Raw genomic sequence first — 23454 nt, forward strand, 5'->3', positions numbered from 1 at the left:
CAATGGTGGACAGATTCTTAATCATCAGACCACCAGGGAAGCACCTGGTCTTTGTTGCGACATGCAGGATCTAGTTCCCTACCAGGGATCAAACCTGGGCCCCCTGCACCGGAAGCTTGAAGTCTTAGCCACTGGACCACCAGGGAAGTCCCATGCCAAAGTACTTTTTAAAGGTTCCCAGGTGATTCCAATGTGCAGCCAAATTTGGGAACCCCTGTCTGAAGGGATAAACAAATGCAGTGACTGTCACTGTGAATATGGGCTGCAGGTGGGTGAGTCCCTCTAGCCCAGGGTTTCTGTTGACATCTGGGGCTGGAGGATTCTGTCTTGGTGGCTCTCCTGTGCCCTGTAGGATGTTGAGCAGCATCTCTAATCTCTGCCCTTGAGATGCTAGCAAACTGCCTCTTAGTAGTGACAATCAAAAATGTCTCCAGGCATTGCTGAGTTTCCAGGGCAGGGGTATAAGAGCTCCCCCAACCCACTGAGAAACATTGCTCTTGGCCCAGCCAGATCCACTTCTGCGCATTCTATAACTTAATCTATTCGGTTTTGGTTGCACGGTTGCTCGGTGAGGGTTTTCTCTAGTTGTGGAGAGTGGGGGCTACTCTTCGTTGAGGTGCACAGGCTTTTCTCTGCAGTGGCTTCTCTTATTGCAGAGCACAGGCTCTGGGCACACTTGCTTTGATAGTTGCCACTTGCAGGCGCTAGAGCACGGGCTCAGTAGTTGTGGGGCACAACCTAGTTCCTTTGCGGGCCTGTGGAGTCTTTCCGGACCAAGGATCGAACGCGTGTCCCTTGCATCGGCAGGCAGATTCTTAATCCACTGGGCCACCAGGGAAATCCCTGCAGCATCCTAAACTATGTGCAGAAGACAAAGCTACCAGCCAGTGAACCTCATCTTAGTGGCTAATCCAGGGGCTTTGGAGCCAGGCAGCTTCTGTTTAAATCCTGATTCCACCAGCTGGGTGACCTTGGGCAAGTTCTTTAACCGCTCTGTGCCTCAGTACATGTCTTGTTTTGTTTTCCTGTTTTTGTTTCTGTTTTCTTCTCTTGGCCTTTCGCTCCCTCCAGATGATGAGATTTGCCATTTCCTGGGGTTTCTGCCTTGATGTCTGCTTATGCTGTTCCCTGGGTGTGAGATGCCTTCCCGTCTCCTCCCCCACTGGTGTCATCTCGCCCATCCCACCAGGACCAGCTTAGATGCTGCTTGCTCTGTGAACTCCTTCCCTTTGAGAACAAAGCACTCCCTTGTGTTCCCAGAGCAGCTGGAGCCTCAGGGTCATGTTTAAGCTCCTCCTTGTGTGGTTTCTACCTGTCTGTGTCCTTGTCCCCTTGAGGGCTGAGCCTGTAGGAGCCTCTAGGGTGCCCGGCCCTGGCTGTTTGTTGTCCAGGTGAGGTGACTGACCCCTCCCTGAGCTGTGAACAGGTGGGTTACCACGCTGTCATCCTCCACCCCAGGGCCTAGTGCATTCTGAGAGGGTGGAGTGGGCGGAAATCCGTGCCTGGCAGGCCACAAAGCCACATAACTGAATTTAGGAGCCCTGCCCTGGGGTGTGTGTGTGTATGTATGTGTGTGTGTGAGAGAGAGAGAGACAACAGCCACTACCTCTTTCTCATCACTGTGTCTCTAGCAGATGCCATCTGGAAATGAGCAGCTTTGAACCGCAAACTTTCCCTGGCCCGTTTCCGGGCCGAGGAACAGCCTCCCCCCACCTCCATCCCCACCCTGCCATGCCCTATGGGTCAGTCCTATGGGTCAGCTCCGCCCAGGGGACCAGTGGTCGTCCACCCTGGCTGCAGTGCAGACCCACCCTGGGGACTGTGCTTCCTGAGGCCTGGGTGGGGCCCAGGAAACCTGTGTCATCAGGGCCAGAGGTGGCACTTCTGATGCAGCTGGGTCTGCAGCTGTTTGGGAACTAGTGACATTTAAACCGCTCCTTCCTCGCAGTACAGATTCAGTGGTTAGGTTCACGTGTTCTGAGTGATCTCGGGCAAGTTCCATAACCTCTCTGTGCCTCGATTTCTTTATCTGGGGATAATAATAGTACCCATATGAGATACTGTTGTGAGGTTAAAAGGAGATAATCCAAGTGAAGCATGGAGCACAGTGCCTGCTGCCTCGTTGCTGCTGCTGCTGCCTCGTTGCTTCAGTTGTGTCCGACTCTATGCGACCCCATAGATGGCAGCCCACTAGGCTCCGCCGTCCCTGGGATAGTGCCTGGTAAATGCTACCTGCCTTAACATTTCTGATATTGGTGATAATGGCCCTGGGCTGTGTGGATGACACATAACCATGTGACATGCCCACATGCATGTAAGCAAGCTGATCCCCACGGGCAAACCAGAGCGATGTGCAACCTGCTACAAGGCAGAGCCAATTCTGACCCCATGAATGGATCTGCTTCTTTGACTTCAACCTGTGTTTTTCCTTGCTTTCATTATTATAACCATACATGTGCTGTGCTCATTTGCTCTGGACAGGTAGCCCACCAGGCTCTCTGTCCTTGGGATTTTTTCAGGCAAGAATACTGGAGCGGGTTGCCATTTCCTCCTCCAGGGGATCTTCGCGGCCCAGGGATGGAACGTGTGTCTCTTGTATCTCCTGCACTGCAGGCAGATTCTTTTACTGCTGAGACACTGGAGAAGCCCTGAAATAAATCCCCCTGAAATAAAAAGCCTTGGGGTACCCTGCCCCTCTGATTAACACATCCCCTCCCCGAGGTTGGCCATTCCAGGAGATATTTACAAGATAATGGTCTTTACTTCCTCAACTCCTCTCCATCTCTGTCCTATAAAAGAACCTGGCACTCAGAGTCCCGGTAAGATGGTTATTTTGAGACAGTAGTCTTCCATCTTCTTGGTCAGCTGGCTTTCTGAGTAAAGTCATATTCTTTGCCTCAACACCTCGTCTCGCAGTTAGCTGGCCTATGTGTGGTGAGCAGACCGGGGCTGGACTGGATAACACACCCGGACCCAAGCCTGCCAAAGACAGACACTTGCAGGTGGCGGTCACTGCAGGCTCACGCACAGACACATGATCCCTTGCTAAACATACCAGGAGGGACAGATGTGTACGCGGGGCCCGGGTAATCCAGGATTTTATTTCATTCACACTCTGACATTATTCCTGGAGTTAGCAGCACCTGGGCGGAGCTCTGGGCTCTCAAGGTGCCCCTTGTTTCCATAGCAACCACAATGCAGTAAAAATAGGAGGAGAGAAGAAATGGAAGAGGACTGAGCCAGCTGTGAGGGGCATCCTGCCTGCTGTGGGCTTGGTCTCCACATCCTGGGCCACACCAAGTGTCCTGTTTTGATAGTTTATTTTTAGAATAACGGCATGGCAAACCTCTGAGTACTCAGGACCCAGAATCGACACTTGTTGCATTTTCATCAAACCCTTAAAAAAAAAATTGTGGTAAAATATATACAGGGGCATTGAGTACATTTTGTAATGTTGCCCAACTATCACCACTGTCCATTTCTGGAACTTTCTCATGATCTCCAGTTGAAACTCTGTCCCCATTAAACACCAACTCTCCATTCCCTGTCTCCTGCCAGCCCCTGGCAGTCACCTTTCTGCTTTCTGTCTCTATGGATTTGACTATGCTAGGGGCCTCATGGAAGTGAAATTATGCAATATTTGCCCTTTGGTGGCTGGCTTATTTTTCTTCCCATAATACACTCAAGGTCCATTCATGCTGTAGCATGTGTCGGAATTTCCTTCCCTTTTAAGGTTGACTATTATTCATTGCTTGTCAAAGTCACCTTTTGTCCACCCTGTCGTCAGTCGCTAAGACACTTGGGTTGCTTCCACACTTTGAGCGTTGTGAATGATGCAGCTGTGAACACGGGTGGACAAATATCCGAGTCCCTGCTTTCAGTTCTTTTGGGTTAAACCCGGAAGCTGAATTGCTGGATCATGTGGTAATTCTATTTTTAACTTAAAAAAAAAACCACAACACCTTACTTTTATATTTTGGTTGCACTGGATCTTCGTTGTGGTGCACAGACTTTCCCTAGTTGTGGCAGCAGGGCCTCTTCTCCAGTTGCGGCGAGCAGCGCCTCTTCTCTCTCTAGTTGTGGCGAGCGGGACCTCTTCTCTCTCTAGTGGCCAGCGGGGCCTCTTCTCTCTCTAGTTGCGGCGAGTGGCGCCTCTTCTGCAGTTGCGGGTGAGCGGGGCCTCTTCTTTTCTCCAGTTGCGGCCAGTTGTGGCGAGCAGCGCCTCTTCTCCAGTTGCGGCGAGCAGGGCCTCTTCTCTCTCCAGTTGTGGCAAGCAGGGCCTCTTCTCCAGTTGCGGCGAGCAGGGCCTCTTCTCTCTCCAGTTGTGGCAAGCAGGGCCTCTTCTCCAGTTGCGGCGAGCAGGGCCTCTTCTCTCTCTAGTTGCGGCGAGCAGGGCCTCTTCTCTCCCTAGTTGTGGTGAGCAGGGCCTCTTCTCCAGTTGCGGTGAGCAGCGCCTCTTCTCCAGTTGCGGTGCGTGGGCTTCTCATTGTGGTGGCTTCTCTTGTTGCAGCGCGTAGTCTCAGTTGCTCCTCAGCATGTGAACTCTTCCTGCACCAGGGATCGAACCCATGGCTCCTGCCTTGGTAGGCGGAGTCTTAGCCATTGGACTACTGGGGAAGTCCCTGGGTTTCTTTTTGATTCCATTGACCTGTCTCTTGAATCTTGTACAGGCGCAGAGGTGAAAGAGAGCAAGGTTTGCTCAGGGAGTTGGTATGGCTGGAGTCTCAGGAGAGTGAGGATTCATGTCCAAAAGGTGGGGGCGTGGTCGTGCTGGTGGGCCTGGGAGGTCAGACTTCAGAGTGTGTATTCAGTTTATTGAACTATGGGGAGGTAGATAACTGGAGGTTTTGAGTCGAGGTCTGGAGGGTTACTATGGCTGCTCCGGTAGACCCAACAGGATCCTGGAAGTAGATGGACATGGACCAGCAACTGCTCAGGAGAGAGATGAAGGTGGCTTCAGGTATGAAGTGGAATCAAGATGCTAGCAAGATGCTGCAAGATGGAATCTGCAAAATGTGGAGGCTGGCTGGACTTGGGTTGGGGAAAATGAGGGAGCCAAGGACTGTGGCCCAGTGTGGCAATGGGATGATCCAGATAAGTGTTCTGTTAATCATGTTTTTTTTTTTTTCAAGCTGTAAAAACTTACGTGATGATGGTTTGATATAAAGCTATGTAGGACTGACAGTCATTTTAGCAAATATCGAGTTTATTCTCTGTATCTGTACGGCATGAAAGGGGCTTCCCAAGTGGCTCAGTGGTAAAGAATCTACCTGCAATGCGGGGGACATGAGCTCCATTCCTGGGTCAGGAAGATCCCCCGGAGAAGGAAATGGCAACCCAGTCCAGTATTCTTGCCTGGAGAATCCCATGGACAGAGGAGCCTGGTGAGCTACAGTCAGTGGGGTTGCAAAGAGTCAAACATGACTGACTAAACAACAGCTACTGTGTGAAGCGCTCCTTTATGCATTATCTCGACCCTCTCCCGAGCCCCATAAGATGTGTGCTCTGATTCCTATTGCACAGATGGAGAAAAGTAGCCTCTGAAGCAAGAAAACTTGCTTCAGGTCATACAACTGGCAGCCTGGGACTGGGGCCAGGTTCATCTGTCTCCAAACCCTTGCTTGTGCCTGCAGTCAAAAGGCAAAAAAGTCCCTGGGGAGCTCTTCAGTCATGTGGGGTCCAGATCTTCCAGGATTGGGATGTGCAGCATTCTGGAAGCAGGGAGCCCTGCCTGGTACCCACCAGTAGCTCCAGGGGCCTGGGCCCTCTGTCTTGCAGTTGCAGGCATTCGTGCCTTCCTCCTGCCTTCCCTAAGTGTGTCTTGTATTCATAGGCCCTAGAAGAGGACCCAGTTGGTCATGACTCTCGGTGGATGTGGCCAGAACCCAGGTCTAACCAGCTTACATGAAAAGGGAATGTCTTGGTTTTTGTAACTGAAAGGACCAGGGAGTCAATCAATCTGGCCTGAGACATAGCTGGATCCCAGGCCTCAAACAATCCTCCACATCAGTGCTGTCTAATATAGTTACATGTTGCAATTTAAATTAATGAAAATGAAGTACAATTAAAAATTCAGTTCCCCAGTCACAATATAGCCCCATTTCCAGTACTCAGTAGTCATCTGTTGATGGAGATGCACGGATACAGAACATCTCCATCATCACAGATAGTTCTCTTGAACAGCACTGGACAGACTCCTGTGGAGGTCTTCCAAGGGCCAGACGAACCCAGAGATTCTACCCAGTCTGAGCTAGCTCACATGCTGCAGAAATATTCCCAGACTTTCAGGCTAGAAGATGTCTGAGCTGCCTAAATCTTGGGCACTAGGTGGCGCCAAGGAGGTTGCCACAAACTGGATCTTTGGATCCTGCAACTGTCCCGTGAAGCGGCTCCTGCTGTTTTTCCCATTTTTAAATGGAAGAAACTGGGAATTCCCTGGTGGTCCAGAGGCTAAGACTTGGTGCTTTCACTGCCGTTGCCTCGGCTTCCGTCTCTGGTTGGGGAACTAAGGAATTAAGATCTCATGTGCCATGTGGCTTGGCCAAAAAAAAAAAAAGGCAACTGGGAAGAACGCAAAACAACAGGGAGCATTTGTTGATTAAACAGAGTAGGGAAACAACGAAATTGAATAAGAAATAATGTATTGGCCAAACATTCTATTGCCTGAGCTGAAGTAAGGAGGCTTGACTAGAGAAGAAGTGGTAGGTAGAGACACCAGTGGCTCTTCTGGAAGGAACAGCTGGGGCTTTTGCTGCCAAGGTCAGTTCTGAGTGCACATCATACAAAAATGGACCATTCAGACCTGATGGGGCCTCTCAAATGGGGGAGGCAGACAGGAGCTGAATGAAAAATCCAGGTGGCCTCATATAATGCCCAGATTTGCAAAGGAAACAAGAAGAGTAAGGTGGTGGGGGTGGGGCACAGGGAGCTACTTTAGGTGGGGTCAGGAGCAGCCTCCCCGTAGAAGTGACGTTTGAGCAGAGACCTGAAGAAAGAGAAGGAGCCAGCCGTGAGATATCTGGGGGAGAGGCATTCCAGGTGGTGGGCTGCTGCTGCTGCTAAGTCGCTTCAGTCATGGCTGACTCTGTGCGACCCCATGGACTGCAGCCTACCAGGCTCCTCCATCCATGGGATTTACCAGGCAAGAGTACTGGAGTGGGGTGCTATTGCTTTCTCCGCCAGGTGGTGGGAAGAGCAGGTAAAGAGGCCTTGAGAGGGAACAGGCTTGGCAAAGGTGAAATGAGGAAGCAAGAGGGTCAGGGAATGGGATGGGGAGTTTGCCCCCTCCCAGATGGGGACACACAGTTCTCCCCAACACCAGCAGGTGGCGCTATTAGCCCAGCCCTGCCAGCTCTTGGGTGTGGCGAGTGGGGCAGGTGCTTTGACTTCAGGTCTGTACAATAATTTAGGAACGTGCACCCCTGCCCTCTGGGGAGACGTAGGTGGGTGCATGTGGGTGCCTGGCCAGGACCAGAAGACCAGGTGGCCAGAATCACCAGGAGGTTCTGCTCCCTTGGCTGGATCGCTGTCAGTGTTTCTTTGCTCGTCTCTCTTTGCTGTCCTCTGGGTATCTGCCTCATTTCCCTTTGTTTCTCTGTCTTGCTCTCCCAGCCTCTGCTCCTCCTCTCTCCCGCTGTCGCTCCCTGGTGCAGCTGGTTCTTGTCTCAAAGATTAATTACTCGCTTTCCTGAGGGTAGCTCTGGTGAAGGGCGCGTGAGGAGGAGTCAGGAGAATGTTCCTCATCTCCCTGGCTGCCCCTCCTTCCTGGGGCTTCAGTTCTCCAGGGCAGGCCAGGACTTGGCTGATGAACCTCATCAAAGGGATCCCACCTTCCAGTGCCAGGCCCGGCTTACCTCCAGCAAGCAGCCCTGGCCTCACATCATTGCTGACAGTGGGAACCAAGGCTTGAGTTGCAACCGGAGATCTGGACAGCAAAGCATAAGACAGCGAAAGGGCAGTCCCCGCAGGGGCTTTTATGATGCGTCATTTTAGTTGGCAAAGGTAACGCGTCTCCCTTACCCCCATTAGGGCGTGCTCTCTGAGTTATTTCTCAGTGGAGACTGCGCTGGTTGCAGCCTGGAGTTGGCCTCCTGGTTGCCATTGTCAGGGTGAAGACTACTGGGTGAGCTCAGTGGTTAAGAGCTTAGTGTCTTAAAGCTTCCTGTTGGGTGGGACGTCCAGCTCTGTACCTTACCATGGGCCCTCCAGCCAAATGCTTAATCTGTCCGTTGGCTTAATCTTTCTGTCTGTTGGCTGCTTCATCTGTAAAATGGGAACAATAATAGTAACACCATGTAGGTTGTCATGAGGATTGAGTCAGCGTGTGTGAAGTGCTGCCACACACATGATACATGCAGTGGAATTACTTGCTCTCATAACACATCACTTTAACTAATCATTGACTATTTTACTTACAGCATATTATTTACTGATAGTAATATAATAACAGCAGTGGAATAGTAATGTATTATTAGTGTGATACATAGGGCTGGGGCTCAGTAGTGGTGGCTCCTGGGCTTAGTTGCTCCACGGCATGTGGGATCTTCCCGGAACAGGGACCAAGCCCACGTCTCCTGCAATGGCAGGTGGATTCTTTGCCACTGAGCCACCAGGAAAAGTTTCTTGCGCGTGCGAGATACATTTCCTTAGGAATAGTTCTCGGAATGGAATATCTGACCCTTTAGGCCTGAACTTCTGTTTTTATGACGATTGCTAATTGTTTCCACAATACAATCTAATGTGCTGTGGTTATCTGACTAGTCTATTTGTTTCTTTATAATTTATTTTGAATAGTAGATGTGTTTATGTGTATTTAGTTCAGAAACCAAAGTGATTAAAAATTATGTATGGTGAGAATGTTTGCTCTCATTCCAATCCACCCTGACACCTCCTTCTTAAATCCACTTACCAGGTTCTTTCCAGTGCTTCTGTGTTCCTGTATTATACGAACATTTATTCTTCTTATCTCATTCCTTTTACATGGGAAGTAATATCCCACACAGTATGGTCTCACATCTTCCTTTTATCACTGGAGCTCTTTCTGTATCCGTCTGTTGAAAGCCTCTTCCTCCATCTCCTTTCTTTTATAACTCTGTAGCATTTCACTCTGTAGATTTACTTTTAGAAATTGGGGATTCTTTTAAGAAATTTAATTTTACATCACACAAGCAACATAAGGATACATTTTCTTTAAAAAAACGAAATCAGAACATCAATGATACAATTTCCAGGCAAGGGGAGAGATAAATTAGGAGTTTGGGATTAACATATACACACTATAACATATACTACACACATTAACCCACTATTATATATCGAAGAGATAAACAGCAAGGACCTACTGCGTAGCGCAGGGAACTATACTCAATATCTTATAAAATGATGTGTATAAATATGTATATGTATAATCGAATCACTTTGCTATACAGTTGAAACTAACAGAAATTGTAAGTTAACTATACTTCGATTAAAAATATGTCACAAATAAAGATGCGGTTTCCTGTGGCCACAATGCCAGTTGCTTCTTTTCCTCATAGTAGCCACGACTCAGAGTTCGATACATACTTTCTAAATATTTTTGCATGCGTCTTAAGTAATGGTTGATGTCCATATATACATATTTAGTTCATTCCTTCCAAGCATTGTATAGTATCTAGCTTTGAGTATATCACATGTGTTTAGCAGTTTCTATTCTAAATGGTTGCTTCTGATATTATTTACTCTTTACAGAAAGTGCCGGAACAGCCTGGCACTCACCTCTACACCCACATGCGAGTGTTTGTCTAGATTTGAGTGAATCTTCGCGGTGACCTTGCTGGGTGATGGGGTGGGTGACTTTTTATTTCAATCATGCTGCTGAATTGCTCTCCGGTTTCTGTTCCCACCACCAGTAGGCATGTGCTTCTTGGGTGAAACATCCTCTTTGTTGTGGCTGCGTTTTTCTGATTGCTCACCCCTAAGTTTCTCCAGCTGTGTTGCCTGTCACACCCTCTGCCCCTTCCCGCACCATCCTCCCTAAGTTGGTGGACTGTTGCCCTCTGAGGTTCCTGCAGCCACCTGGAATCATTGTAGGATGGTCTTTTGCCGAGAGTGTCTGCAGCCTCTCCTTTTTCAGGGGCTCCCCTGGTAGCTCTGCTGGTAAAGAATCTGTCTGCCATGCCGAAGACCCTGGTTCGATTCCTGGGGTTGGGAAGATCCCCTGGAGGCGGGAATGGCTTCCCTCTCCAGTATTCTGGCCTGGAGAATTCCGTGGATTGTATAGTCCATGGGGTCACAAAGAGTTGGACACGCCTGAGCGATTTTCACTTCACTTCTCTTTCAGAAGCCTGAGGCTCCAGAGAACTTTATTAACCAGAAGGGTGGCCGACACATTGTCTGTGAGACTGAAAGCGCTGACTTCCCTGGCCAGGTTCAGAGGGGTTGGCCTTGTTTTTCACTGGTTCATCCTTGTTAAGGCACGGGTTCTGCTCTGAGGATCAGAGCTCAAGGTTCAGCTTGGATCCCAAACGCAGTTCCTCTGCCGATTGAACCCAGAGGCCAGTTCTCACTGGGCTGGTCTGGGGTGTTGTCGGTTGGTCTCAGACCCCAAGGTCAGATTCTGTTTCCTGAGAGGCCCGGAACGGGGCAGTTGAGTGGGAAGGGAGTGACCATGGAGGCAGTTTCTGTCACCTACACCCGCTTCCTTAGAAAGGAGCCCTGAGATGGGAAGGACCATCTTAGCGAGGTCCCTGTCTTTAGTTCTTAACCACTTCGTGTCCTACTCCGTCCACCTGAATGCTCATACTGCACCCTGTGGGTGTACATGGAATTTCCAGCCCTCGCTTTACAGCTGAGAACATAGGCTGGGGTGAAAGGAGGTATGGGTCCTGAGGGAGCAGATCTGCGCAGCAGTTGGTTCTGCTGACTCAGGCCCATTGCTCTTTGCACACCCATCTCTTTTGTGCACATGTGTACAGGCATGCTCCCTGCACTCATACGCATATGTGTGCAAATTTAAGGACAAGTATTGGCAAGGGTGATGTGGTTTTTTTCAACTTTTAAAAAATATTTTTGTTTATTTATTTGGCTGTGTCTGGTCTAATATGGGATCTTCTATCTTTGTTGTGGCGTGAAGGATCTTTAGTGGTGTGTAGCATGTGGGATCTAGTTCCCTGATCAAGGATCGAACCCAGGCCTCCTGCATTGGAAGCACAGAGCCTCAGTCACTGGACCACCGGGGAAGTCCCTTTTATCAACTTTTTGTATTGAAAATTATCAGCCTATGCAAAGATGAGAAGGATTGTGCATTGAGCAGCTGTATTCACCCAGATTCACCACTTATGGATATTTGCACAGCTGTTCTTGCTTTCTCTGTAGAACGAGAGTAAAACAGAAAGTAAGTGGCAGACGTCATAATACTTCATATGCAAATTCTTCAGCAGGTGTCTCTCCCAAATAATATCATTTTCTGATGTAACCACAATACTATGATCACATGTAAGACAATGAATGTTAATTTACCAGCATAACTTAATATACAGTCCATTTCCAAATGTTCCCCAAGTTGAAATGTGGATTGTATATTAGATTATGTTATTGACTTATTATTAATGGGCTTCCCTGGTGGCTCAGACAGTAAAGAGTCTGCCTGCAATGCAGGATACCCGGGTTCGATCCCTGGGTTGGGAAGAGCCCCGGGAGAAAGGAATGGCAACCCACTGCAGTATTCTTGCTTGGAGAATTCCAGGGACAGAGGAGCTTGGTGGGCTACAGTCCATGGGGTCACAAAAGAGTCGAACATGACCGAGTGACTAACATTTTTGCTTTATTATTAACCGTCACTCTTTGTACTTGGTTATCGCATCTGTTTAGTCTTTTTAAATGTGGAACAACAGACCTAGCAAAGTTGTCTTGTAGAATATCTCACATTTTATTTTTTTAAGTTTATTTTTAATTGGAGGACAATTGATTTATAACATTGCGTTGGTTTCTGCCATACAACAAAGGAATTCAGCCGTAATTCTATATGTACATACATGACACATATATATGTATGTATGTATGAGCCTCCCGCCCCCACCCCAGCCCTGTCCCACTTTTTTAGATTTGTCTGAATTTTTTTCCCAGTGTTTTCTTTGAATAAGGTTTGATTTTACTGAAGAAAGACAAAAGGAGTGACCCACATGCTGACAGTGAGGATGAAGGGAGAAACTCCTGTTTTATCTTCAGGTTCAGATTTAAGCCTTCCTGCCTTCCCCTTGAGTAGGCTTCGGATGATTATCGCCAAGCCTGTCGTTCGTGGGCTGCGCTGGTGCAGCCAGGTGTTCCCAGGGGCTCCTCCTGGAAAGACTGTCCTGTGGCCCGTTTTGGGGGATGGTCCCCTTGGATGAAGGACTTATGTGCTTTTTTTACTTGTGTAAAGCTATTATTTTGTTCCTTCATGGGTGTTCTCCCCCACTGGGTAGAGAGCTCATATGTTAATTTTAACTAGTTTGCTAGTGACAGAACTCTAACTCATACTAGTTTAAGAAGAGAGAGAGGAAAAAAGAAGACTCCTGAGGGAATAACTGATCTAAGAAAATGGCTTCAGGACTGGCTGGACCACGTGGGTCAGACAACACCGTCACCCTGTCCCTGTCTCTTGTCTCTGCTTTCCTTTGCATTCACGTCACTTACGTCATTCTCCTCCCATAAGACAGCCACTGACTTTGGACATCCCGAGGAAAAGTAAGTTTCTTTTTATGGTGCCAACAAAAATTCAGGTTTTCACATGTTTGCACCGGCTCGGTTTATATGCCCATCCCTGAAGCAGTCACCTTGACCTGATGAATAGAATATGTTGATTGGCCATGCCTGGACCACATGCCCACTCTAGAACTTGGAAAGGGACAGCCCCGTCTGAACCACAGAAGCCAGCAGTGGTGTCAGGGCACTGCCCAAGGGAAAATCAGGGCCTGTCAACCAAAACAAGGGGCCTAGGTGATAAGCAGGCAGAAAAGTCGGCCTCCCTTGGCCTGCCGACAAGCGTGGTGAGCCTCTGATTGACTGCATCATTTCCTAATCCCTTTGGGTCACATCCTTTTCATTTTGGGTTTTGTGGGAGTCAGTAACTATGGAGACCACTTGTGTCTGGGTCTCGGCACTGCTTCTTAGGAGCTGCGTAATCCTGGACAGAAGAGTTAACCTCTCTGGGTCTCAGTTAACTCACCTAGCAAATGGGGATGATATTAATGTTCCTTCCGTATAGAGCTGTGGGCACCCAGGGGAATAAAAGCTGCGGATGTGCTTGTACCTGTCAAATGCTGCACTGGGGGGAGGTGTTTATCACCCCTCAAGGTGATTCTTGTGCTTCAAGGGGAGCAAGTCCTGCCCTTGCCCGACCCCTACCTGTCACTCAAGTGTAGGCCCCAGAGTCGGACTGAGTCTGTCCAGGGTTGGCCCTAGACAAGTTCCTCCGCTCGTCTATAAACATGAGAAGGATACTAACACCCTCCTCTGTAGGGCTAACCGTCGAGGGGACTCAGAGACCTTGGAGTTGGACCCATTGCTTTGAGGTTTCTCCTTGCCAGACTCATGAGCTGTGCCACCTGGAGTGGGGCTTTCAGCGTAGGAGTTGTTGGTGTTTAGTTGCTCAGTTGTGTCTGCCTCTTTGTGACCTCTATGGACTGTAGCCTGCTAGATTCCTCTGTCCAGGGGATTTCCCAGGCAAGAATACTGGAGTGGGTTGCCATTCCCTTCTCCAGGGAATCTTCCCGACCCAAGGATTGAACCTGTGTCTCTTGCATTGGGAGGTGGGTTCTTTACCACTGCACCACCTGAGAACCCCCATCCTCTTATCCTTTTAGCCACATTACCTGAATTTTTGCACCCATGAGAAGGCAGAGAGTGGGTCTCCATCTCTGGGCCAACAATGCTCTGCCCTCCCCTCCGGCCAGTCCAGCTTGACTCCAGGAACATGGTCCTCCTAGTGGGAGTTGCCCCTCACTTTCTTTCCTCCTCCTCTCCTTCCTCACTTCCAACAATATTTATTGAGGGTTAGAGTATTTCAGATGGTATTCTGGGTGCAGGATAAAGAGGAGGAGGTGATGGCATATAAGATAGGTACCGTGTCTGCCCTTATGGAGTTTACAGTCCACTGGGGCAAAGAGACCAAAAAACCAGCCAACAGACAAAGCAGTAAAACCTCCTCAAAACCCCTCGTCAAGTTAGAATAAGTGCTGCAAAGGAAACAAACCAAGGGCTAGGTGCAGAGAAGCTAAGGGCTTCAGGTGCTCCAGGTGAGTGGTCAAGGAAGGCCTTGGCCACTGGGGAGGGGACATGTGGGACAGATCAATAGCTGATGAGGTTAATTTCCACGCTGGATCATTGGGGATTACACTGCCAGTTGCTCCTCCTACCCTAATTCCCACACATCCCACTGCCTCACAGTCTGGATGGGTTGATTGTTTCTGCTCCAGGTTCTCCAAGAAGGGACCCTCATGAAGGTCACTGCCTGTCTTGCCTGGAGACAGCCTTACAGCATCCTCTTACATGTCCTTTGCATGACAGGTTTGATGGATGGTGTTCACATACAGCTGGCCACTGAGCCCAGCTCCTCGTAACCTTGAACCTGCTCTCATGCATTAAGAAGAAGAAAATAAGGAAGAAACTTTGGTCGTTTAGTTATTAGCTGTGACCCACGCAGCCTCATGACTGACTGAGGGGGGAAGGGCAGGGGGGGAAATGGATGGAAATTTGGAGCCTTGGGGAGAAAGGGAAATGGCTGGTGCAGTTTCTGCAGCTGCTTTGGGACTTGGAGGAGGGGTAAGATAGTGGGCACTAACTGGGGTGCTCCCTCAGGATGGAGGGAGTTATTCACCAGAAGAGCTTAGTACAGCAGGAGTGATGCAGGCTAGACAGCTGGAAGAACTTTCCTGATGGAAAGAGCAGAAAGGCCCCAGAAAGCAGAAAAATTTGCAAACTGCAGACTCAGCCGCTCACCAGGAGGCTCAAGGCTTAGTCCCCAGCTGCGCGAAGCTCAGGGAATGTGTCTACATGGAAGATAAGCTTTGTGTCTGTCTTTAAGGCTAATGGGACTTAAAGTCACAGTAGGAAACAGCAGTTAACACATTAATGCATTAGTGTCCAGAGGCCCTTGTGAAGCAAACTCCAGTTGGGGTTAGGTAGAAACCGTTTGATTACAGTAGTCCATAGGGGCAGTTTCCCTCTAGAAAGGAGTATCCAACCCAGAGTTCTTCCAGGACCCACGGAAGCAGGAGATGAGACAACAAGACAACAAGAAAAATAGAATCTATAAGGAAACGGGTCAGTGGGGCCACAACCTATGAATTTTCTGGTTGACCAGGCTTGTGTGTGATCTGCAGTCTACACGATGTGATCTTCATGTTCTGCTTGGTACACACACACACACACACACACACACATACACTGTTGGACTGTACCCCACAGGCCTACAAGCCTTGTACTTGCCCAGCCTTGAGATGGAAGAAGGAGCCTAGAGTCAGCGAGACAGACATAGATAGTTTAACAGACAAGGGGATCCTACATGTTTGGAGCAAGGTCCTGGAGTGACACCTCCCTGTGTGAGGCAGATGAGTGCAGGGCAGGATGGCAGTGAGAGGGGGAAGTGATGTCTGGTTGGCTCATCAGTTACCAGGGAAACCGGCAGAGGAGCACGCCCATCACCCCCTTTGATAAGCTATTGTACAATCATTTGCTGGGGCCAAGGACGTGTATATAGGTGTTTACTGTTAGGAAGGTCAGTCATACGAGTAGGGTGTAGGGGAAGCAGGGGCTGGTTGAGCAGGGGATGTACAGAGAGCACAAGAACAGCCATCTTGGCGGCCTCATCGTATTCTGTTCGGGATGTGTAAGATCTGTGTGTCTGTTAAGTGAATACTCACCTGCTTGCTGGTACCCATGATGCTTGCCCTCATTTTTGACAAGCTCGGTTACAAGTCAACCTCATTTTACTGCACTTTGCTTTCTTGCGTTTCTTAGATATTGCATTTTATTAAAAAAATGAAAGTTTGTGGCAAACTTGCGTTGTCAGATGATAGCATTTTTTAGCAATAAAGTGATTTTTAATTAAAGTATGTGCACTTTTTTTTAGACACAATGCTACTGCACACTTAGACTACCGTATGGTGTAAAAAACTTTTATATGCACTGGAGGAAACAAAAAATTGGTACAGATCATTTTCTTGTGATACTTGCTTTATTGCACCGGTCTGGAACTGAACCTGCCGTATCTTCCAGGTACACCTGTGTTTAGGACTTCCCAGGTGACTCAGTGGTAAAAGAATCTGCCTGCCAAGCAGGAGATGCTGGTTCGATCCCTGGGTCGGGAAGATCCTCTGGAGAAGGAAATGGCAACCCATTCCAATATTCTTACCTGGGAAGTCCCATGGACAGAGCAGCCTGGCAGGCCCTAGTCCAAGGGGTCGCAAAAGAGTTGGACACAGCTGAGTGACTAAACAACAACATTTGTATTTGGTTTCCCAGGGAGCAGTCACAATGAGCCATGACTCAAAATAGCACAGTGATAAAGGTCACTTGAAGAGCACCTGTGAAGTGCTTTTCATGCTTTCTCCTCTAACTGATTATAACATCCATCTGTTAACTTACTAAAACTAACATGTAGTTATATTTGTAAATAGAAGAAAATGCAAAGACAACAATAAAAATCATCATAATTCTAGAGATAAACACTATTAACCGTTTCCCCCTACTAAGAACTTTTTCTTTTTTTGGACCATGCCTTGTGGCTTGCGGGATCTTAATTCCTCTGTCAGGGATAGAACCTGGCCCTTGGCAGTGAGAGCATGGTCAAACCACTGGACCACCAGGCAGGTCCCTGGACTGTCTATTTGGAATAAAACCACCATGAACATTTTCACAGAAGTCTTTATGTGAACCACATATGTTCACTGGATCCTTGGAAGAACCCTAGGAGCAACACACTGTTGTTATTCCCACTTTATAGATGATCAAACTGAGGCTCAGAGAGGTCAAATTTCTAGCCCACAGCCACAAAGACAGTAAAAGCTGAAATCAAGATTTGAGCTCTGGTTTGTCTAACTGCAGGATCTTTCAGTTTTATTCCCTCACTGTGGTATCTTTCCATCACAGCTGATTGAAGACATTAAGTCTAGAAACAAATGGGTCCTCCTCTCAATGACCTGTTGTTCATAACAGTTTTAGCTCAAGTACAGTGGGTGATATTGATAATGATGGCTCTGAGTCACCCAGAAAAGATTCTGTTAAACCTGCATTTGAAGTGGGCAAAAATATGTAAGACGTCTTACAGAAATTTCTAGCCAAGGTCACTACAGTAAAAGCAAGCAAGCAAGCAAAGAAAAGTTTTGCTACTCAAAGCTCTGTTGTCTGGAATTCTCACTTAGGTGTAGTACGTCCTCTCCAGAGGAAGCCAGACACAGAAGGCATTACTGACTATACAGAACAGTATGTAAATAATGCATGTATAAGAAACCACTGTGTTCTTTGTAGAGCCAGACAGAATAGGTTTTTGGAGAACCGGTTTTCTGCCGGTTCTTGCTTTGAAAGTTGTTGCTAAGCAATGTTGCTAATATTATGGAAAGACAGCTTTCCTCACTTTTCCACTCAGCCCAGAAAACCTAGCGTTGGAAGTGGTTCCATTGGTAGCAAGGGTTGGCAGGATTTGCTAAGCAGTGAGGTGGGGACTGACTGGGGACCCTGGGTGTGAGATGACTGTGCTGCAGGCCACCCGCCCTCCACCTCATCTGCTCCCAGTTCTCCGGAATGACCCCGGGCAGCCTCCATGCAAAATCTACGTCTTTCTGTTCATCAGGAATTTCACACATGGAAGAATCCTTTTGAATGTTTCTACTGTGGGAAAAATTATAGTCATGCTATAGACATGCTTAGATTCATCGATTCAAAATGCCATAAATGGGGGCGTCCCTGGTGGTCCAGTGGTTGAGAGTCCACCTTCCAGCGCAGGGGACAGAGAGAGATGCAAGAGATATCTTCGCCAACACGTTGACTCTCCTCCCAGCTCCTAACCTCCCCTCTCTCAGAACTCACAACCAGCCCTGTTCGATCCCTGGCCAGGGAGCTAAGATCTCACATGCCACAGGGCAACTATGAACCCCTGCCACAACAGAGCCCACGCAGAGTGCCTAAGACCTAACACAACCACATAAATAAACAAACTGGGTTCCAGGATCACTCTTAAAAGAATTCCACAAATAAACCAGAAAGAAGTATTTTAAATACCTTCAGGAACCCAAGAAAAAGATGAAAAACTCCTTTCTTCTTCCGCCTACCGCCCCACCCCCCTTTTGTAATTCCTGAACAGGAAATCAGCAAAGTTCTGATGGACGTTGTCCATTGCAGGCTCTGGATACCAAATGGTGTGTGGCCCAAGGGCCGGATGCCTGCCGCTGAGTGGGATATGTGGGCTTCCTCGGGCTTGGTTTCCTTTGCCTAGAGCTTGGAAATGCCATACAAATCACTGAGATCCGTTTCCAGAATCTGAGCCAGTTTCTCGGCAGATCCTCTGTTCGGTAGGATGTGTGTGGCTCCGGGGAGGTAGGCTGAGCTGCGGTTCCCAAACTTGGCTCCTGTGCCCAGCCTGGGTATGGCCTGTTGCTGTTACCGAAGGACCCTGTTGTGGGATGGACCCCTTTGGGGGGCTGGTTGTGAGTTCTGAGAGAGGGGAGGTTAGGAGCTGGGAGGAGAGTCAACGTGTTGGCGAAGATCTCTCTTGCATCTCTCTCCCTCCTTTCAAAATAGAAACTGCTTCCCCACCTCAAATGACCTTCCCAGTCTTTCCCTTCCCTCCCCTTTCCCTCTCCCCTTCCTCTCCGCCCCTCCTCCCCCCTCCTCTTCTGCTCATTTGGTGATGTCCCAAAGACGCAATAGTAACGTTGTCCAGCAGGGGGCGCTGACGTACCTGCCACGAATGAATGTCAGTCTGGTTCACTGCAAGCCCAGGTGTGAGTGCTCTGCCGAGAGGAGACATGCGGGTGGGGTTGGGGGGGGGGGGGGCTTCTGAGTGATTTCTCTGAGCTGGAGCTGGTGTGTGTGTGAGTGTATCCTCAAAGGCATAAGAGCGTGAGGGGTGCTGACCCGTCCTGAGCAAATCTAATATTGTAAGGTTTTAACTCTTGAATTGCTCCAAAGTTGGTGTGATGGCTGGGCACACTGTCCTCTGCAGAAGGGGACAAGCAAGACATCTAAAAATAGCTGGTTTTCGTAAAAGGCCCCACCCCGTGTGGCTCCGCAGCCCCGGTTGCCCCGCATCTACCCACGATCCTAGCCAAGAAGGGCTACGATCCTTTTGGAGAGTAGTGGAGGTGGGGGTGGGGCGCGGAGGGAGCGCTTGCTTTGGGCTCTCAGACCTGGGCGCTGGCAGCCGGGCTGAGTCCTGGTTTCACACGGATGTGTCTCCTGGAGCGGCTTCCCGGGCACAGAAGGCTCTTTTCTTCAGGACCAAGCATGCGTGTCTGTCTGCCTCACCCCACTGGCCCCTTAGGAATGGGGCTGTGCAGCTGTCTGCCCTCTGTTCATGATTAACTCCCCCATCCCCTCCTCATCTCCAGCTCCCACCCAGCCCCCCCCAACTCCGAACCGCCCCCCCACCCCCCCACCCCCCGCAGCCTTTGGGTTTCCTTGGATTGGGGGCAGAGACCCAGATTGGCAGCTGCCTGGCACTTTGTTCTCAGGGACTGTGGACTGGAAAGAGGGGAGGGCTGGAACAGACCTTGGAGGTCCTGCGAGCTGGGACACCTCTACAGATAAACTGCTGCTGAATGACTTGGGATCTGGGAGGAGACCCCTACTCTGACCACTTCTGTCCTCACTGACCTCATTCCCTGTAGTCTGGAGGCGTCCAGCCTTCTGGGGCCACCCCAAAGTGCCCCATGGATGTGGCCCTGGAGGACCTTTGAGTCACCTATCTGAAAAATTGTTCCCTTTTGATTCTCTTTCAAACTGTGATTTCTTCAAGGACAGTGTCTTCATTTCCCACAAGTGTGTAGCTAACTTCTAATGCTTGTCTTTTAACGAAGGTACTTCAGGTGCCAAACCTTCACAGGCAACGGTATTGAGCCAGGATTTAATAAATATGTATTTGTTTTTATGGGATGAATGACAAGTGATAAGAGATTCTCACTTTTAGGGTGGTAATGATGTTTTCTTTTAAAATTAGTTAAGAAATGAGTGGACTTAAAGCAAAATAATAAGTAAATGACTGAGTAGTATGGTATTAAGACAAAAAACTGTGAAGGTGGCATGTGAATGGCCTGATTTTGGGGGAACAGTGGCTGGGTCACAGTGGATAAACCAGCTGGGAATGGGGTGGCTTTGTGGTTGCATGTGTGTTAGCCCTGTTTATTTTAGCAAGGATGGTCTTAACTTTCTCTTACCCTAGTCTCTTGCACAAAGCTGGATGCATCCTAGTTGCTTCACAATTGTGGATGGAATGGGCCCATCTAGCAAATGGCCACTACCTTCTCTGCTGTTGATGGATTTGATGTTTTCAAATGTTTCGGTGTTTCCTGTGTGGGGTGTGGGCAAAAGGTAGAACTCTCCATCCCCAGGAAACGTCTACATCTTAGGGCACTAGGAATCAGATCAGGTCTTATGGGGACAACCTTGTATTTTCAGCCACACTGGGGCTGGAATAGATGAGTTGAGAGGGCCTGGAACCCCAGAATGGCAATGAATAGAGTTACCTCCTCGGTGGAAAGATTTTTCACTTTCATCCCAGTGTCCTGTTTCCCACTGATGCACTTGACCTAAAATACCTCCCAGGCAGTGGGGTGCAGGTGGGAGCCATTCATATTCACCCACCTGGGAGGGGGTCAGTTTTTGCACTGAGATGTACTCTGCCCCTGTGTGTGGATAAAATACATCCCATGCTGGCCTAGACCTTCGGCCAGTGCTCCCAGCACCCTCCTGGCTATGGAGAGGTTCTGTGAATGGCAAAGGCTGGAGAAGCCTTGGGCTCTAGTGCTGGGGCTCTGCCCCTTTGCCCACTGAGGACGCACTCATTTCCCCATCCTTCTTCCAGACTGATTCTCAGGTCACTTAACTTGTGTAGTCCTTGCAGCCCGCCTTGCTGCAGTCCCAGGGGTGGGGCCTGGGGCACTGTTTTCTGGCTATAAATAGATGGCCATGGCTATATCTGTGATCTCCCACCACCCAGCCAGGCTCAGGGGGGCTGAGGCCATTGCTAATGGATGCTTCATAAATAACCTAGGCACAATTTGGCATCCCTCTGATGTTCCCTGCCCTATCCCCATTCCAATGCCAGCAAGAAGCTGCACCCACTGGAGAGGTGGGGTTGAGGCCACAGGCCCTTGAACCATTCACCACCCGGGTCCCCTCTCCAGCAAGGTCCCTTTCCCATCTGGCTTTTCTCTGCTTGAACAGCAGACTGTATTAAAAAAAAAAAAAACAAAACAAAACAAGGCAAATTGCCTGTGGGACCTCTTTGGCCCCAACAGGGCTGTTTCCCAAGATGGACTAATTGGCTTGTTTTAATTCCCTCCAGCTCTCTCCCATTCCCCTCCCTGGGGGTGGTGGGAGGAAAAGCCGAGCCAGTAGTTAGGCAGGGGGTGGGGGGAGTTGGGGCGCTGAGAGTGGGTGAGGCTTCCTGGCAGCAAATGGAAGTGAATGAGTGGGGCTTAGGAGCACCTTGCGCCCCGCAGTAGGGACCTGGCCAGAGCCCTTTTCCCACGGCCTGGCATGACCTTCCCTTTGCGTTCTGAAGGGAAGATGAAGCATGGACGCGGTGTGGGAAGAATGCAGGCAGGGTGCATGCGGCTGGTGCTGGTGCTGGTGCAATAGGGTCCCCCCTCCCTCAACTTGCATCTCCCTGGCAACCTGGGACGCGAGGTGCGGGTGTAGCAGCCGGGAAATCGATCTTGGTCCCTATGTTGTGTCAAACTCCCAGGGCCGGGAGAATAAATGTTAACCGGGGGGACTGAGCCCAGCCCACATAGACGCTGACTCTGTAGTAGATCCCTCCAGCCCCAGCACGACGAGCCCTTCCCAGATTTGGGGAAAGGTGAGAGTTAGCATCCAGTCGAGTCAAAGCGCCAGGGAGCCCCGGCCCGGGAGGGCGGGCTCCGCGCGCTGGGCGCGGGATGCACTTCCCTCCGCCCGGCAGCCTGGCTCGGGCGGGGGAGGCCCGCGGCGGTGCCCGCGCGCGGAGGCAGTTTCGCTTGGACCGAGGACGCGCGGTTTCCTCTCGGTGCCTGTTTTTTCTCCCTCTGTTTTAAAGAGAGTGACAGCATCGGAGAAGTATCCCGGCGGGCCGGGCTGGGAGAGCGCGTCAGCCGCCTTTGCCTGGGGAGGGAGCCCGGGGCCGGGCCAGCGGGGGCGGGCGACGCGGAGCGCAGAGGAGGGGACCGAGGAGAGGCAGGGAGCCCCGGGGCCCGGCCGCCCGGCAGGACGGGAAGGGGCCAGGGCGCGGGCATAGAGCGAACGCCGGCGCCGAGCCCCGCGAGCGCTGGGCGCTAGCCGCTCGCCGTCCCTCCGGGGCGGCCGGGCCGCCCTTACGCCCGCACCCGGGGCGCCCCGGGCCGGGGCCCGAGAGGCGGGGCCGGGGCGGCGTCCGGGGCGCGGGCGGCGCGTCGGAGCCGGAGTCCCGGAGCCGCCCGTCCGGGCCGCGCCCCGAGCGAGCCTTGGAAATGCCGGCGCTGGGGGAGCGGGCACCGGCCGCCCGGCGGGCCCCGAGGAGACGCTGAAGGTCGCCGGGAAGTGAGCGCCCGGTCACCTGACCCCCGGGGTGCACCTAGGCGGGGCGGGGCCCATGCGAGGCGAGCGGCCGGGGACCCGGGCGCGGGCGTCGCGGAGCGCGCGGAGCCGGGCCGGCGGGGGCGCGCGGCGGGCGGGCGAGGGCGCGGCCGGGCACCGCCGGCGGCCTCGCCATGTCCCAGCCGGCGGGCAGGATGCATTGCCGAAAGGCTGGGATCCGCGCCGCCGTGGTGCTCATCGGACTCCTGCACAAATCCCGAAAGCAGAGTAAAGAGAAAAGGTAACGCCTGGCGGCGCCACCTCCCTCTTCCCGCCGCTTTCGGGCTCAATCCCCGTTTTCTTTGGGGTGGACTTTTGCAAGAGAGCATTTGGCTCCGAGCTGGATGGGAGAAAGCCTCCACTCCGGGCGCCGTCGGGGGAGCGAGTTCGGAGCATAGCCCCGGACACTGGCTGTTATGGGAAAAAGCCCAGGCAGGGCATTGGCTGAATCGGGGGTTAGGGGGACGGTGGGTGAGGGCGGCCGGGAGGACCCTTCGGACTCCATCCCCCACAGAGGGGCACCAAGTCCTTCACCCCCACTCCTCGAATTTGCCTAGCACGGCGTCCTTCCCAAAGCCTGCAGCGCGGGTACCATTGATTCGACCCGGGCGACCGTCCCTGGCTCAGGCCCCGACCCGAGTGGCCCAGTGCGCTGGAGATGCCATTTGCTTCTCTGCAACTTGGCTG

The 23454-nt window shown here is 50.7% G+C and overlaps 1 protein-coding gene across 10 annotated transcripts in view; it reads left to right on the plus strand.

Moving 5' to 3' along the window:
* Positions 1-23454, plus strand: part of RAP1GAP2 (RAP1 GTPase activating protein 2) — a 201350-nt gene that overhangs the window by 34434 nt on the left and 143462 nt on the right. For 2 of the 10 annotated variants that reach the window (XM_060395323.1, XM_042255517.2), the window contains exon 1: positions 22868-23008. The exons of the other annotated variants lie outside the window; for them this stretch is intronic. In XM_060395323.1, coding sequence (XP_060251306.1) covers positions 22902-23008 — 107 coding nt within the window. In that variant the 5' untranslated portion in view covers positions 22868-22901. Of the gene's footprint in view, positions 1-22867; positions 23009-23454 lie in introns of those variants that run through there. 10 annotated transcript variants of the gene reach the window in all.

This window comes from Ovis aries, chromosome 11 (assembly GCF_016772045.2).
Source record: "Ovis aries strain OAR_USU_Benz2616 breed Rambouillet chromosome 11, ARS-UI_Ramb_v3.0, whole genome shotgun sequence".
Lineage (NCBI taxonomy): Eukaryota > Metazoa > Chordata > Mammalia > Artiodactyla > Bovidae > Ovis > Ovis aries.